General features: G+C 34.2%; 1 protein-coding gene and 1 long non-coding RNA gene across 12 annotated transcripts; one reads left to right on the top strand and one right to left on the bottom strand.

The window, feature by feature from the left end:
* Positions 1-186: 186 nt before the first annotated feature.
* On the bottom strand, positions 187-15,356 carry LOC137823895 (transducin family protein / WD-40 repeat family protein). 11 transcript variants are annotated; one of them, XR_016514800.1, is made up of 24 exons: positions 15,067-15,322; positions 14,712-14,845; positions 14,106-14,190; positions 13,770-13,823; positions 13,332-13,423; positions 13,120-13,223; positions 12,181-12,253; positions 11,067-11,514; positions 9,969-10,304; positions 9,625-9,831; positions 9,385-9,483; positions 9,216-9,288; positions 7,223-7,353; positions 6,806-7,018; positions 6,509-6,732; positions 6,303-6,430; positions 3,917-4,034; positions 2,130-2,185; positions 1,709-1,802; positions 1,447-1,630; positions 1,312-1,377; positions 1,046-1,239; positions 910-972; positions 187-465 (listed from the first exon to the last, which is right to left on the bottom strand). XR_016514800.1 is itself a non-coding variant. In XM_068629212.2 (24 exons), the coding sequence occupies exons 1-24, from the start codon at positions 15,112-15,114 to the stop codon at positions 358-360; spliced, it is 3,402 nt and encodes a 1,133-aa protein (XP_068485313.1). In that variant the 5' UTR covers positions 15,115-15,356; the 3' UTR covers positions 187-357. The 11 variants fall into 11 exon arrangements, 8 of the variants coding, with proteins under 8 accessions (XP_068485313.1, XP_068485316.1, XP_068485312.1 ...); XR_016514802.1 differs by having other exon boundaries at positions 7,223-7,350; positions 14,712-14,842; positions 15,067-15,282; XR_016514801.1 differs by having other exon boundaries at positions 7,223-7,350; positions 15,067-15,253.
* Positions 860-10,437, top strand: LOC137823896 (uncharacterized). The gene is made up of 2 exons (XR_011083178.2): positions 860-998; positions 9,978-10,437. It is a non-coding gene; the product is annotated as an uncharacterized LOC137823896 (long non-coding RNA).
* Positions 15,357-15,656: the final 300 nt, after the last annotated feature.

Genomic DNA, 15,656 nt, shown 5'->3' with positions numbered 1-15,656 from the left:
AAAAAAAATCAGTTTTTACTTTTCATGTTTATATAAACATTATGAAATTAAAATACCGAATACTTATTTCATTAATTTATTTTTCACATTTTTTATCAGTGATTTTAGAATATCTCAATTTACCTTCACATGCTTTATGCGGCATGCGACTTACTGAGGCTTATTATATTGTTATAATATACAAGGTTGAAAATTATGCTCTGTACACAAGAATTAAATTACACTAATAATTATTCGTCATGAAAATAAAAAAAAAATAATAATAATAATAGCACGCATCACGTGAGACCAAATGCGTTTTTACGAGAAATAAACAAAACGGTACATATTGACGAAAGCAAGAAATCATGCAACCAATCATAACTGCCACCATTTACGATTTTCCATTCTTTTAGCAAGTTCAGTTGCCAAGGATGCAAAGTCTTGGGCACCATTTTGCAACTCCTCAGTACGTTCGTTGAGCAACTAGTTAAAGAAATGGTTAGAAATAAGAAGAAAAAAACACATTTCGGAGAATTCCATCTAAGTTTTAATTTATAGTAAAACACTTTGATTTCTCATAGTACTAATCTTGTGAATGAACCTGGCAATTTAAGGAATATTTCTTTAATTATTAAACGATGTAATTAAGAACCGAAGTGAGAGTTTTATTATTAAAAGGAGAAAACATTTATGACTCATGCAGCTAGGTGTGTTAACAGACTTCAATGGGACCTCAATCATATTAAGATAAACCCGACACTATCGTCTACGTGTTAAAATGAAACATGAAACGTCTGTTTTCAAAGCCTCGTTTAAAATGGATTTTTTTTTGTCAATTCAGCTTTTTATGTTCTTTGAAAAGAAGAGGTTTGAAATTGTGAAAAATAAGATACAGGTAATGGAGAAAGGAGTCACATAATTATATACCTCGAGCTTTTGTTGCCGCTCTACAAGTTTATCCTTTGCAAGTGCAGCTGCTGCCGAGGCATCCTGAAACCAGTGAAAAGTCAAGATATGTGAGTTAAAATGCGTAATTTACAGAGTTTTCAGATCTACGATTTACCCCTGTCCCCGCCTTTCTGTATTTAGCTTTAATTTCTTCAGTTGTTCTAGCTCTTGGTTTCGAGTCTGTGCTTGCATCTTCAAATAATTTCTGCTTGTCGGTTGCTTTCCCTTTAGCTTCAAATAATTTCAGTATGTCTGCTCCTTTCCCTTTATCTTCAAATAATTTCGGTCTGTCCGTTCCTTTCCCTTTATCTGCAAGGCGACCTCAATATTCAAGATAAATCATATGATACTTTCGGGAGAAAATAAAACAATACGATGTACCTCTCTTGTCAATATCGATTTTCTTAGGAGATGAAAAGACTACAAGTTCATCAATTTGAATGTCATCTGTAAAAGATAAGGTACCATTTTAAGAAAATTAAGAATAGTTGGCAGTAGAAAATGTTAAGGACAAACCTATGTCAAGGGAAAAAGGATCTTGGTCATCTACTGTGCTTGAGGAAGACTTTAAGAAAGGAGGACTAGAGAATAATTGTTTTAAATTTTCCAATCTATTGGTATGAACTGCTTCATTTGCATTCTGATCTGCTTTCCCCGCTTTAAGGTTCTTAGCTATATTAACAAAGATACCAGATGCTCCCTATAGCAAGATAAGTTGAATTACAAGTCTAGAAAAAAATAATAATGGGAGAGAACTGCAATCCTGAAAAAGCTAGACCTGTCTTTCATTTTGGTTTTGAGATAGATTTGCTGTAGCATCTACTGCAGCTGCAAGAACTTCATCATGAAGACAAGGAAAAGACTCTGGAATCCTACAAGAATTTGAAAACTCATAATGGAAACCGAAGTTCTAAGTACTAGTGAGACTATATAGATATAATTTTCTCAAGCATTTTTTTAGGGAGGTTGATCACATTTGGCAGCCACCTGTCGGTTGTCCCAGGCTCTTTTTTATAGCAGCCCTCAAATTGGATTTCATTTAACTTGTCATAACTTCATAAGAAGTTTTGCTATGTTGAAACAATTTATCCAATGGTTTGAACATTAACGATAGTGCTCTAAATTGTGGGGTTAAGAATTGACTTCTAATTTCTCAATAAAATGAATATGGTCCGAATAGGGAGGAATGATGAAGTTACCAGAGCTCATTTTCATAGTTCAATAGTGACATGCAAGCAGTTTCATTTCCATTGACCTGTAAAACAATATAGCCATGAGTTGATTATAGAAACAAAACAACCTTGAAATTACTTCATTTTTAGGAACAGCAGGAGTTGCCTGAAACATGTTTTCCTGCACTGTCTGTACAAAATGTTTTTTAAAGAATCCAAAACCATAAAACGTATGGTGGTTTTAATTATTATTTTTCCTTAAAGCAGAAGTATAGATGTTAAAGCTGCTAGATGAAAACTCACAAATGGTTTTATATCATTATATCTAACACCCTTGCACAGTAGCCATTATTTAAAGGACGGTGAACCAGGCCACTTACGTGGTGCTGGAATTCAATGTTTCTAATAAACTACATTCCTTTCCCCATAAATTACACTGTACTCCCCTATAAATTACACTGTCGTCAGTTCTGATAAAAATATACTACACTTTTTTATATGAACATACCTCTTAGTGATGGTAAATAACTATTAAAGACCTTTTCAGTGATATTTTTCTTCTCTAAATTTCAGCGTCAGTGACAATTAATTTTAAAATTATATTATTGATTTTAGGAATTTAGAAGAAATGAAATTTCAAAAACTTTTGGTTTTGGTTTTGGAACTTCACCGAAATCTTAAATTCATCTTTAAGAATTCCAAAGTCAATAATATTTCAATTGTTGTTGAAGATGTACAGAGTCAGAGAGAAAAAAATATCATCCATAGGAAGCTCATTCGCTTTAAAATAGATCAAAGCGTAGCATATATTAATTTATCATAGGAAGTGAGTGTAATTTTTCAAAGTAAAGGGAAGGCAGTGAAATATACATCTCCAAGGCCTAGTGGCAGGGGCACCATTTACCCATTTTTTTACTATTTAGGATTAGAATAATGACGACAGCAAGGATCAAACTTCTAAGTTCTAAATAATTGATTATATAGAGGATTTGACACTATATGAATGGATTTCCCCTTTTGTTCAAGATGGTAGTTGAAAAAGTTCAAAAACAGTTTTGTATCTAACATGGATTATTCAGTGTAATTAGATAAATCAAGTTATATTTCTTAAGTTGTTGTAGTAGTAGCTTGTATAAGGTATGAAAGCTAGTTATTTTAGATCACTGCTAAACTGGAACATTGGTTTCTCTCGCAAGAAAATCTGACAAAGGAGGAAACAAAAAAAACAATAAAAGCCTTATACCACAAAGGGAAAAGGAGCAAATGGAGTAAACAAGAAATTTTTGCTATTAACTGTTTCAGAATGAAACTCAGTTTACTACATTTCTTCCATGATTAACGGTTTGAATATCTTTAAATGAATAAATATATTGGTTAATTGCCCAATTGGTATTCTAGATTAGGAAGAAAGTTGTTTTTTCTCCATTCCTTGATCGAATACGAATTACAAGGCAGAAATATAAAACGAAAACTATACACTAACATAGCAGACTAAAAGGCAAAGGAATGAACTCCTTTCCCTAATCTAAATAAACTAAAAACAGTAGGGATTTTACATACAAATAATCTCTTTTAAGCTAAATAAAGATGAAATCTGGTCCAAATCCAACTAATGGGACCTAGGAACACAGAATCTGCCAATGCCACTTACAGTATACTCTTATTTTATTATTCAGTATCCTACAGATACATAAATATTTTAAATTTTTTCAGATGTGAAATGACATATCAAGCATAAGACAACAGATAGATCATGTAAGTGTTGGCAGCATATAAGAAAATAGCTTCATTGAAAAACATAAAAAATTTCAAACCAGAATAATTTTTCCACTTGATGAAGAACATATTGTCTTCTCCATGTTGTTTTCCAAGTTCCATCTGAGTAATGACATCAAAGAAATTTCTCCCAACACTTCCAAAGCTGGCAAGGACCTGCTCAAAGTGAGATAAAATCCATCTAGACTTATAAAAAAACAGGCGAGTGGGGAATATAACTAAGTGGGCCATGACATCGCAAAAAGCTAGAATAGTACAGCAACAACACAACAATCTCTAGAATAACTACTACAGATTCAGAGCTCAAAAGTATACGATTTCCCCTACAGAGTATAAAGTATGCTTCATGCAGCAACACTGGGACTTTGATACTGGGATGTGGGGTAATCCAAGTCCCAGTAAGAAATAATATAAAATTAACGAAATAATATATAATAATATAATTTATATAGACCATCACAATTTTTTTTAAAGAAACAAAGTCGGAAATTTTCTTTTCTTTTTGATGGGTGGGATTATGTTGACTATTTTCATTTAAATGTGGCTTCACTCATGAACTGAATAGTGTTACTGTTAGGATACAAATAGAGCAGGAGTTAGTTAGAATTAGAATAGTCATGAGTTAGTTATTTGATTTGTAAGGTAGCGGTTAGTGATTTGTAAAGTAGCGGTTAGTGGTTAGTGGTTTGTAAGGTAACGGTTAATGATTTGTAAAGTAGTGGTTAGTAGCGGTTAGTGGTCTTTAAATAAAGACTAACTGTTTTAGTGAAGGTGTATTTTGAATTCAGTTTGGTAGACAGGGAAAGTCCAGTGTAAAAGGAATAACACAGTTTTCCTTTGTGGATGTTCTAAGTATCAAGTGTAGAAATAATAATACAGAAATTATTCAGTAGATTTTGTGTTCTTGGTTTATCTTTGAGTGCGTTTTCCTTGGTTTGTAACAAATTGGTCCGACCTGCCAGATAAAAAAAAAAGGGAAGTGAGAATGGAACAGAGAACCGTGGCTTTAGAGAAAGTAACCCGCGAACAGGGGAGGTTAATGGTGGAGATGAAGACAGACATTAACAGCCTAAAGACAGATATTACTAGGTTGAAGGAAAGCATGTTGAACATAAAAGAAATGTTGCGGGACATCAAGAAAGGGGGTAGGAGAGAGGAGAGAAATCTGTTAGAGCAGACATAACGTTGAAGGAAAGCCTTTTGGACTTGAAAGAAATTAAAGAATTGCTGCGGAACAACAAGAAGAGTGATAGGAAGTCGGTGGGAGGAGAGAAATCTGTTAAAGCAGACATAACGTTGAAGGAAAGCCTTCTAGACTTGAAAGAAATTAAAAGAAAGAAATTAAAGAATTGCTGTGGAACAACAAGAAGAGTGACAAGATGTCGTAGGGAGGAGAGAAATCTGTTAATGATGAAGAGAAGAAGACCCGAGATGTGGAAGAAGGTTCAGCAATGAAGAATCACACCATCTGCAGCGAAGAAAAAACCAAAAATGAAGTGAGATTTGCAAGAGAAACATAAATGATGAGGGCAGAAGGAGATGCATCAATAAAGAGAATGAAGACTATGTGCTGTAATGTCTTTTTCTTGATAATCCAATTATAGAGAAAACCAGTAAGAAAGCTGAAGGTGGAGATGCCACCAAGCATAATTTATTCCCAAATTCAGATTTACATAATATGCATAAGAAATCATTGTTGGATCAAGATTTGATAATGAAGGTAAGAACATCAATGACATCAGAATCTTGGAATTTCAACTTACTGGGTTCAAAGACTTTTATACAAAATCCTCTCTCATCCCCACCACCACCTAAACCTCCAGACCTGAATTTGCATGCAGTAGCCAATGGGTTCCCCCCTATAATAGACAATATCACAATACTTTCAGAAAGCGTAGATAAAGAACATGGTGATGAAGATGAGCCACGGAATCAAGGTTCCATGGTTCTAACCTTGAGGACAAGGTTGTTTTTTGGAAGAGTGTATTGTTAGGATACACATAGAGCAGGAGTTAGTTAGAATTAGAATAGTCATGAGTTAGTTATTTGATTTGTAAGGTAGCGGTTAATGATTTGTAAAGTAGCGGTTAGTAGTGATTAGTAGCGGTTAGTGGTTTGTAAGGTAACGGTTAATGATTTGTAAAGTAGTGGTTAGTAGCGGTTAGTGGTCTTTAAATAAAGACCAACCGGTTTAGTGAGGGTGTGTTTTGAATTCAGTTGGGTAGACAGGGAAAGTCCTGCGTAAAAGGAATAACAGTTTTCCTTTGTGGATGTTCTAAGTGCAGAAATAATAATACAGAAATTATTCAGTAGATTTTGTGTTCTTGGTTTATCTTTGAGTGCGTTTTCCTTGGTTCATAACAGTTACCCTGAACAAAGTATAAGAATAATACATATTCAGTGTAGTATAAGTAAGCATTTCACCTTAATTCAATGTCCCCACTTTGATACAGAAGAACCAGAACACACTCTTTTTCATTTTTCTTAAAGATTGTAGTCCAGCAGCATCGTTGTACAAGGTTCACCTTACGAAAGTAGTTACTACTACTACCCTGTAACTAGGAAATTTCATTAACCAGTAAGAAGGAATGGATTGAAATTTGAAGGAAGATGGGTATGAAGTGCAGCACCTCAAACACAAAATTTAAAGTGTGTATGCTCAATTCATTCTCATAACAAAGTAAAATGAGTGAGTTCGATAATATCTGCCCCAAATATGATTTCTCTACGGTAGTAGAACTTTCAACTTCAACTTGTGCATTTTGAGATTGGACGCTAGCTTTCATTGCAGAATCACTCTTCTGAGGTGAGTTGGGGGATACTTTATCAGCGGGTAGGTCAGAAGTACTACCATCTGAGATAAAACAGCAACATAAGTAATAAAACTTTTACAGATTATGATTCAAATTCTCTAAAAAATTACTTGCCTATCATATGCATTGAAATTGCATTTGATTGTACTCTGGGGCTAATTGTCCTACTGCAAACCACATTCCCTGTCACAGCATCTATTGCAACAAAGTGTGCATCCCTTGTCACAACATAGATTAGCCCCATTTCAGGATTGTCAGAAATATCAGATACAGATTCCTGTGTATTACTCGAGCTACTGTCTGAAAATTTTGCATTCATAGAAACAACTGCCGAAGAAGTGTTAGATTCAGTTTTCGTAAGAAACAAAACTGTTGATGAACTGATATCAAGCATAGCCACCTGTAAAGTGGATTAGAAAAATATAAGTTGGAACTCTCAGCGCTAATTTAAATAGCCACTCAACAACTCAATCAGGTGACAAAAAATAAATAAATTCCTTCAAAAGGGGAAAAAATTAATCAATATCTCACCTGCCCATGTTCATATCCAACAATAAGTCTTCTTCCAAGGTTTGCAAATTGTAAGCCGTATACAGCAGAATTTTGAAGGGTAAACACAGCTTTGCAATGAGGTCCATCCCCTTGATGCGTGTCATGAACTGCTGCCCCAATAGAAAAAACCAGGTTAAAGTCTGAATTTATAAATATCAAATCATTTTTTAGCATAAACAGATTCATGAAAAGTAACTTAGGTCATGTCAATCAAGCTATTCAAATTCTTCATGGCAATTAGGGAGCAAATCAGAGAAGCACCTTTTTTTTTATTGACATGGCTTACTGATTAGTATCATGATTACATGGAGAATGCATACATACATACATATGAACTACATGCATATATAAGAAGAGGGATCAAACTATTCCAAAAGTAACTTCATAAGCTTTCTTTCATTTTATTTTAATCTATCAATAAAATGATTTACTTTTTAGAACTACTAGTCAGAGTAACTTTTCCTCCTATATATTTGTGTATGTGTACACATTCAGACTGATTACTGTTCATAACAGCCCAAATTCAAAGCATCAAAATCTAAGGTTGCAAAAATCATGGGAAACAAAGGGGGAGAGAGGAAACTCCATTAAGACTAGTTGAGTATTTAAAACATTTTAGAGTTTAAACCCGAGACTTTAAGCAAACTTATATTAATGTAATCTTTCTCAATCAACTGGAGGCCCCTGAATCCAACTTTACATTTTTTACCTGTCAAACAAATAAAACTTGTACATGTGTTGGCTTTGTTTGTTTATAATAGTTGTCTTTTACCGTACTACACTTTCACTAAACATAGCTTATTCATACACATAAAATTGCATTATGATTATAAGTTCCTGGTAAAAATATAAGTGAGTCAATGTCATTCTTCCTCATACTAGTTGTGTTAGGCATGTTTCATGGTTTCTGTCCACTTGTCTAGATTCTCATTAATCTGGTGGAAGCATTTTCAAGGCAGAAAATATTGGATGATAGATTTATGGGAAACCAGTCATAGTAATATTTCACTTTTATTGTTTTTATTATGACTTAGAAAGTGAACTTTTAAGTCTAACATACCTCCTCATGCCAATAACATCACCGTTTTAAGAAAGTGGACTTTAAGTCCAAATCAAACTTACATGCATGCCAAATCACAATCCAATGCACAAGCCATGTTCAATCTTGGATATATCCATGAGAGATGAAGTGAGAGACTTCATTGACCTTCATCTAGCTCATTGTTACTTTACTATGATGAAGTGACAGTTTCATGGTCCATACGATTGATTCATTGCCAGAATAGTATCCTAAATTAGAAGCTTGGGTGGAGAATGTGTTTATGGAGGAAGGAAATGCTACTATTCTAACCCTCTCTTTGCATGCCTCATAATTGTGTTGCATAGTTGACTCAGCCAAATCATCCCAACGAGCTTGGTGTACCTACATCACTCTAGTTCATCTTGTCCTTCCTAAGATAGCCTCTCATATTCTCTGATACCATCTTAAAAGTGAACTTTAAGCCTTTTAGCCTACAAAACCTACTTTGTAAGATGAGGTTTTGCACCCATCTATATATTATAATTTTGTTCATATATTTCATTGATGTGAGATCTCCGACAATTGCATTATTATTAGGAAAAAACCCTATCCCATGATAGGTAAGGAAGCAAAGAGCTCAAGTTAAATTTCTAGCATTACATCCCAAGTAGGTGCAAAATACTCCAAGACAGAGCATAACTGCAAAGTGCCTCATTCTCCTTTGTCACCCACAAAACTTTGTAAAAAAGATTTAAAAGTAGATCTCCAATGTAGGAAGATATGTCTAACACTCTTCAAACAAACAAAAACTTTTTCCACTACACTTGTCATTACAAGATGGCAATGGAGCAAGGTATATAAAGATTAGCTATTGTTAAAACGATTCAACACTTGAATCAAATAAAGAGAAATTTTGTTTGCAATTCAAATAGAAAACAAAAAGTACCCAACCTTCAGTTCCATTTTCTGTCACGAAATGCAAAGATGTGGTATTTGAGCTTCTTATTAGAACATATAGACGTACCTACATATGTCCACATGATACAATTACCAGCCATTTGAGAGTCAAGACTATTGAATAAAAAGAGAATGAAAAATTCTAAATACTTATATATCTTACAACACCACTTTCATCACCAACAGCGAGATGTAGAGTATCAGGGCAAAAGCCCAATGCTGACACTGGCACACTTGCATTGCCAATTTTAACATCATTAACCTGCCAATTATATATTTCACGTTGACAAGCATGTTTCCAATATGAGTTTCAATAAATATGCAAATGCAACAAGGGTGGAGGTTGGGGGAAAATCACCACTGGATAAAAGATTGTAGATTGCACAATAAGCTGATCACTAACCTCAGATTTGATATCGTAAACAAGTGATAAAGCAGGATATGTGGCATCCCATATCCGAACAGATCCATCTTGGTAACCTGCTATATATATTTGAATGATAGGATGGTTTTCTTTGAAAGGCAGACCCGGAACACCACCACTCAAAGGCCATTTTGTACCAATACTTTTCTGATTTTGTATTGAATGATGCTTTCCAGCTTTAAGAATCTACAGACATTGTTTGCTATTAGTATTGAGTTGTGACAATCAAACACTGCAAGCTTAACATTATACAATGTTTGACAACAGGTTATCAACTAGACATGGAAAAGAAAGAATCTTTAGATCTAATACATGTGCATTACCTTGAACAGGGCTTTGAATGACTTTACATCTTGACATACCACATCAAGCCTTGCAGTTGTCATGTGTGGTTCAAGAGTGGGTACGAGGATGGGATACTGCATTGTGGGAACAGAAGTCTTCTTTTCTTGCTGAGACATCAAAGAAGATATACAATTATTGTCATAAATATCCAGTTGTCCAGGACTTGTCAATACAGATAGCACATTACAAGCTCCCTCAGTATGGCAATCACTACATAACAAAGCCATATCAGCAAAAGAACCATGAAGAGTAACATCAATGCGGCCAGTACACTTTAGATTTTCAATTCCACCGGACCAATCAATGCTCAGAACCTGTAAACATGAAAAGGCCATATTTAATTATCTACATAAAATTTATGAAACTTAACAGGCCACTGAAACTGGCATGACATGCCCAATTTTCAAATCTAATGTAGCGAAAATGAAATACTAATTATAGCAACAATCAGTTTCAATAGAAGTTGTTCTTCAACAAAAATAAAGTAACAATGAACAAGAGATGAACAGTGTTTGCTCCATAAGTTCTCATATACTGTATCAGGATAATAAGATGTATATTATGCCCTTATAACCATAAAAAGCTCAAAGAGAATAAAAAAACACAGATCAATATTAATTTATTGTATTAATCTACGACCGTTTGCTTCCTTTCTTTTTTAATGCGGTTTGTTTTGTAGGAATTGGTCTATCTAATCCTTCAATTGAAGATCTGAAATCGGTCTTTTTTGGCAAAGGAGCATAGATCCTTGACAATGTTTCTCTAACCTCTTCAACCACTGGGATAAAACTCATGCTTCTCCTAACAAGGGACAACCTCACTCAATCTTGCACCCTTAACCCAGTAAGACTACCTTTCTAGGTAGAATTTTGTGAGTACTTGAACTTGGGCACTCATTATTATGACCTTTTTTTGCTGTTAATATATTCAAACACCACAACTATAACCAAAACAAAGGAGTTTTTTTTCTCATCTGTGCATAATCTCCTGCAAATGTAACATCATGATGTTTTTCAATTATTACAATAACTATTAAAAAACAAATGTCAAACAGCCACTATGCATATGAAGCTTACCGTCAGAACTTCTTCCGACCCAATCTCATAGCCACCATAGACAAAAAGTTTCCCACCATTGTTATTGGCCCACCAACGTAGATCAGTAATAGGGAGTCTTCTGTCAGATGATGATAATTGAAGCTTGACAACATCATTCGACAATCTTTTGAGTTGTTGATCCAGGGAGAAGTCAGCACTTGACAAATCCCAAAATATTATATCACCATCTACATAACCAACAACAACAACTGATCCATCATTAGATGCCCAAGATAGAGAGCTTATCTCCTTTTCCTGCTCTTCACGGTCTACTTTATCATCAGAAAGCTGAAGCCTAACGTCATTTGGATAACTAGCCACAATTGTTCTCTTTAATTTGATGTCTTTGTTGTTTCTAATGAGAACAATTCGATCTTTAGAAGCATCCCAGAGTACCATCAAACCATTTTCATATGCAATTAGCAATCTGCAAAATGACAATTTCAATTAAATCAACTAAAACATGAACATACCGAACACATTATATGAAAGTTAAGTTCCCTTAAAATTCATGAAAATATATATACGCTACTATGCACACACTTGTAAGAATGTATCTTATATATGCGTCAATGAATGTTAAACATGTTATAAATTAATTTTGTGATGATGTCTTCAATAGAGTACAAGCAATTAGCACTGAATTTGAAACAAGAAGAAACTCCATGTTGAATTACATCTGGATTAAGTTTATTCTCCATGTTGTATATTTCAAACAAAAGGAAACTCCAAGCATTTGAATTTGAATTGAGAATCCTAAGTACAGTCCGTTGCCACACAACAAAAGTGATTAAAACTTTTCCTTCCCCTAAAAACGTGGCTAAAATATTGCATATATACTTCATTCAAAAATCATTATAAACGAAAATTTTGTCCTATGGTTATAAATCAACCATGTTCTGCGGTCCAATCTATCTGAGCTCAAACTTACTCCCACTCATGATTTAGAAAATGCCTAAATATATGACTATTTAATAGAATGATCAATTAGCCTAATCTGAGATGCAAAATTACCTAAAACTCATGTCTCACAATTCCTTCATAGAACATAAGGAAATCAATTAGAGAAACTTTAAGTATGTTCCTGTCTTGCCTGTTTCCGTCAGAACATGGTTGATGGAGAACTCTGACAACTGAAACATGATCAAGTGACATTCCAGCTGCTTCTGCAAAGGCGAGAAACATTTTGCAACAAGCTAGATGTTAGACTTTGAGAAACTACTTGATTACCCACGCAAAAAAAAGTCTAAATTATATATTAACAACAAGCTTATGCCTAGCTAGGAAGTAGGAACTTATGTTACATTTATGACATACCAAAATAATCTGCTCCATTAAAGAGATTTCGTTGAATATTATCACAAGGTTTACTAAGTTGATTAATAAAGATCTATAGAAATTTAAAAAAGCATCAATATGATGCAATATATTAAAAGAAGTACACAAGAAACATCGCCATGAAGTACTACATCATTAACGTGATAGTCAAAGCTTTTACACCTTTTGGTCAAGCAATTCCTTAACATGATATAAAAGCCTCTCTGAATAAACCATCAAAAATTTAATTTCAAGATAAGATAGTTTTGAATCTGACTTTAATTACAGCTTAAGCCTAAATGAATTTGGCGAAGGGGTATATTAAAGATTAATAAAAAATCTTATGTCATCACCTAACAGCTTAAAGATTAAGTCAACTGGTTATAGAACATCTGTATAAAATTTCAGGTGTGGTAATAAACATACGGCCCTAAACGCAGTCTCTGGGTGCACATCACCCATGTCAAGAAAGTTGATAGATTACACCAAGCATGCAATAAAAACTTTAGTGCACAGCAACAGGGTCATTTCAAAATTTGGGGTTAATGGGTTCGGTTCTGCATCCAGAGAAAGTGGCCCTATATCTTAGTCAGAAGTTTGGATCAGAAAATTCTCTCCCCAAACACTGTTAAGCTGGCCACTTTAGCAGCTGCAAAAATACTAGTCATACTTCCAACTCATATGGTATAAATGAGTAACGAGAATGTGTACTTACCAGATATAACATTTGTGGGAACATAATAGGGCAATATTTTAATTTTTCTGTCTTCCGAATCGAACATCAACACATATACCATCCCATGCTCAGTTCCAACATACCTGAATTTCAATAAGAGGGTAAAATTTCTATAAACCTATTTACAAAGATTTTATTAGAAAAAGTAGCATGCAAATGCAGACAGAAAATTATCTGCACAAGTATTTTACATGTAACTGGTGCCATAAATAACAGAGAAAGTAGTTATGATGGATTCCCAGTGCAAGGCAGAAGCAATTTGTTTGCTTTTCAAATCCCAAACCTGCCATTAGCAGAAACATACTGAGCAGGCTAGTGAAAGAAACATAAGAAAGGAAACAACTAGGTATAAAAGTTAAACATTGTTAAACAACAAAAGCATTAAAGGAAAGAACGCTCATATGCCAAAGTGATCTGGTTTTAGTCCCTCATCAGCAGTAAAAAAAACACTTTTTCTGTTAAAATGTAAGAACTAGTAACGAATTAAATTTTTATAAGGATTAAAATAGAATATCAAAATATTTTGGTATATCAAAAACATATTTTACTGCAAACAGTTTTAAAGCATATTCGGAGGGTGCCTGGTCATATAGACAGTTTAAAAGAACCCTACTAAACTTGTAAGGTACCTGTATTTCATTATCATTTGAGACGCTGGCAAGAAAACCTTGGTTTTCCAAGAACTGTGAGAAAAGTTCAAAAAGATAAGATATAATATTATTCATGAAATTCCTCAGAATCATTTCATTGGACTTCTAAAGTTTAACTAATGTACAACACTACATGAATAAACATGCAAATACATGCCATACCCACACATAGTGGCATACACATGGATTCTAGAGATGCTAATATTCAAAGAAAAAATGCAAAACAATATCGGAGTAATAAACAATACAAGATTAAATGACTGATAGACATCACTCTTTAGTTTCAGGTTTCAACGTTGGTCCAAAATTACAAACCTCTAAATTCTTGAAGGATGCTTGCTTGGGAGAGATCAGAATCCCTTCAATATTGTCGCCACCGAACACCTTTATCCTGCCATCGCTACGAGAGGGAGGAAAATGCTAAAGTCAACTAAAAAGCCACTAATCGAAACTGTCTAGCTCTCGATATCACAGTGCAGTAACAAGTTATTGCTAGTAACTACTGTCTAGCTCTCAACGCCACAATGTAGTAATAACTACTGTAATATTCTAAAAAAACAAAAAAACTTCTGTACTATATTGCTGTTCCTATATCTAAGCTAATAAGCTACTCCTCAATCTTCACAACAATGGAATGATGAAATTATGAATGGTTAAAAAAAAGAACATAGTTAAAAGTAATATTTCATAGGCACACAAAACATAAAAACTTTCCTCCAATAACAAGATAAAGTGCACAACGTATTATTTCATCAACATGTTCCAATAACATGCATCATATATTTAAAAAATAGTCAGTTGTTTAACAAAGGAATTTTCCATTTCGACATTATTCGAACGGAGAATTCCAATAAGGCGGAAAACATGAAAAGAACGCGTTGTTCCAACGCAAAGCCAATAACACAACCAATAATAACTCACAGTGTTCCAATTGCTAATAGGTTTTGGATGTGATCAAAAGCAAGAATAGACGCGGTAGATGGAACGCCATAGTGAAAAACAACTCGTGGATCAAAATTTCCCGACGGAACACTGCCGTGCCCCACGTCCTGCTGCTGAGCGGCGCGAAAAACGCTCAGAAACAACATCAGTTTCAGGATTTGTGTTCACATAGAAATATAAACTCAAAATATGAATGCACTAGTCAACCAAAAAACAAAAGGCTCCTTAACATTGAGCACCGGCATTCGTAACCACTACAAGGAAAAAATCGAAGATGCTAAAATCTGCAATGAGCGTGAATAGCGTTTGTTTATGGCGGAAATTGAGCACGTACCTGAGGACGTTGTTCCGGTGGTAATTTGTGGAATAATCGAGAGAACATTGTTGAGAACGATCAATCCAAGAGCTTCTTCTGGCTTTCGTATTCCGATTTTCTGTTTCTTGGTGCTTCTGGTGCCGTGTGAATCACCAGTATGGTGCACCGTGCAGGTCTGATCCTCCCCGTTTTCTTATTGAAATGGACGGTGATGCCAAACCTTAAGGGTCACATGGACCGTTAGATTTCAACCTTTAAAGTTCAAAGATAATTTGGGGATCTGATCTGACGCCGGAATACCAAGTAGTATTAGTAACACGAAATTCGAAAATTAATACCGACTCATATAAGCCACTTTGTTTTTTCTCTTTTTACCTCCTTTCGAAATAAAAGAAAACATGTCTTCTTTAAAAAAAAAATTAGATACGCATTCTTAATATAATTTCCTTACAATATTACTCATATAATTCTCAAACTAATTATTATAAAAACTGATAAATTTATCGTAGACAGTAATATTAACACAGTTATTTTTTTAAAAGTATAATGTTCACTGGCATCTAATCTTAAATCACTGCTAGCGTGATTTCTGTGGTATTTATTGTAAA

This window comes from Phaseolus vulgaris, chromosome 8 (assembly GCF_051622355.1).
Source record: "Phaseolus vulgaris cultivar YP4 chromosome 8, ASM5162235v1, whole genome shotgun sequence".
Taxonomy (NCBI): Eukaryota; Viridiplantae; Streptophyta; class Magnoliopsida; order Fabales; family Fabaceae; genus Phaseolus; species Phaseolus vulgaris.
This window is presented reverse-complemented; position numbering and strand designations above follow the sequence as displayed.

Bases quoted from the DNA above. Each gene is read 5' to 3' on its own strand.
- LOC137823895 (XM_090293833.1), bottom strand. From the start codon at position 15,114: ATGTTCTCTCGATTATTCCACAAATTACCACCGGAACAACGTCCTCAG. The intron at 13,424-13,769 runs GTACCTTACAAG...TGCTAATGGCAG, and splicing joins CAAATGATAATGAAATACAG to GTTTGGGATTTGAAAAGCAA. The intron at 2,186-3,916 runs GTTTGAAATTTT...ATTGTTTTACAG, and splicing joins CAAGTGGAAAAATTATTCTG to GTCAATGGAAATGAAACTGC.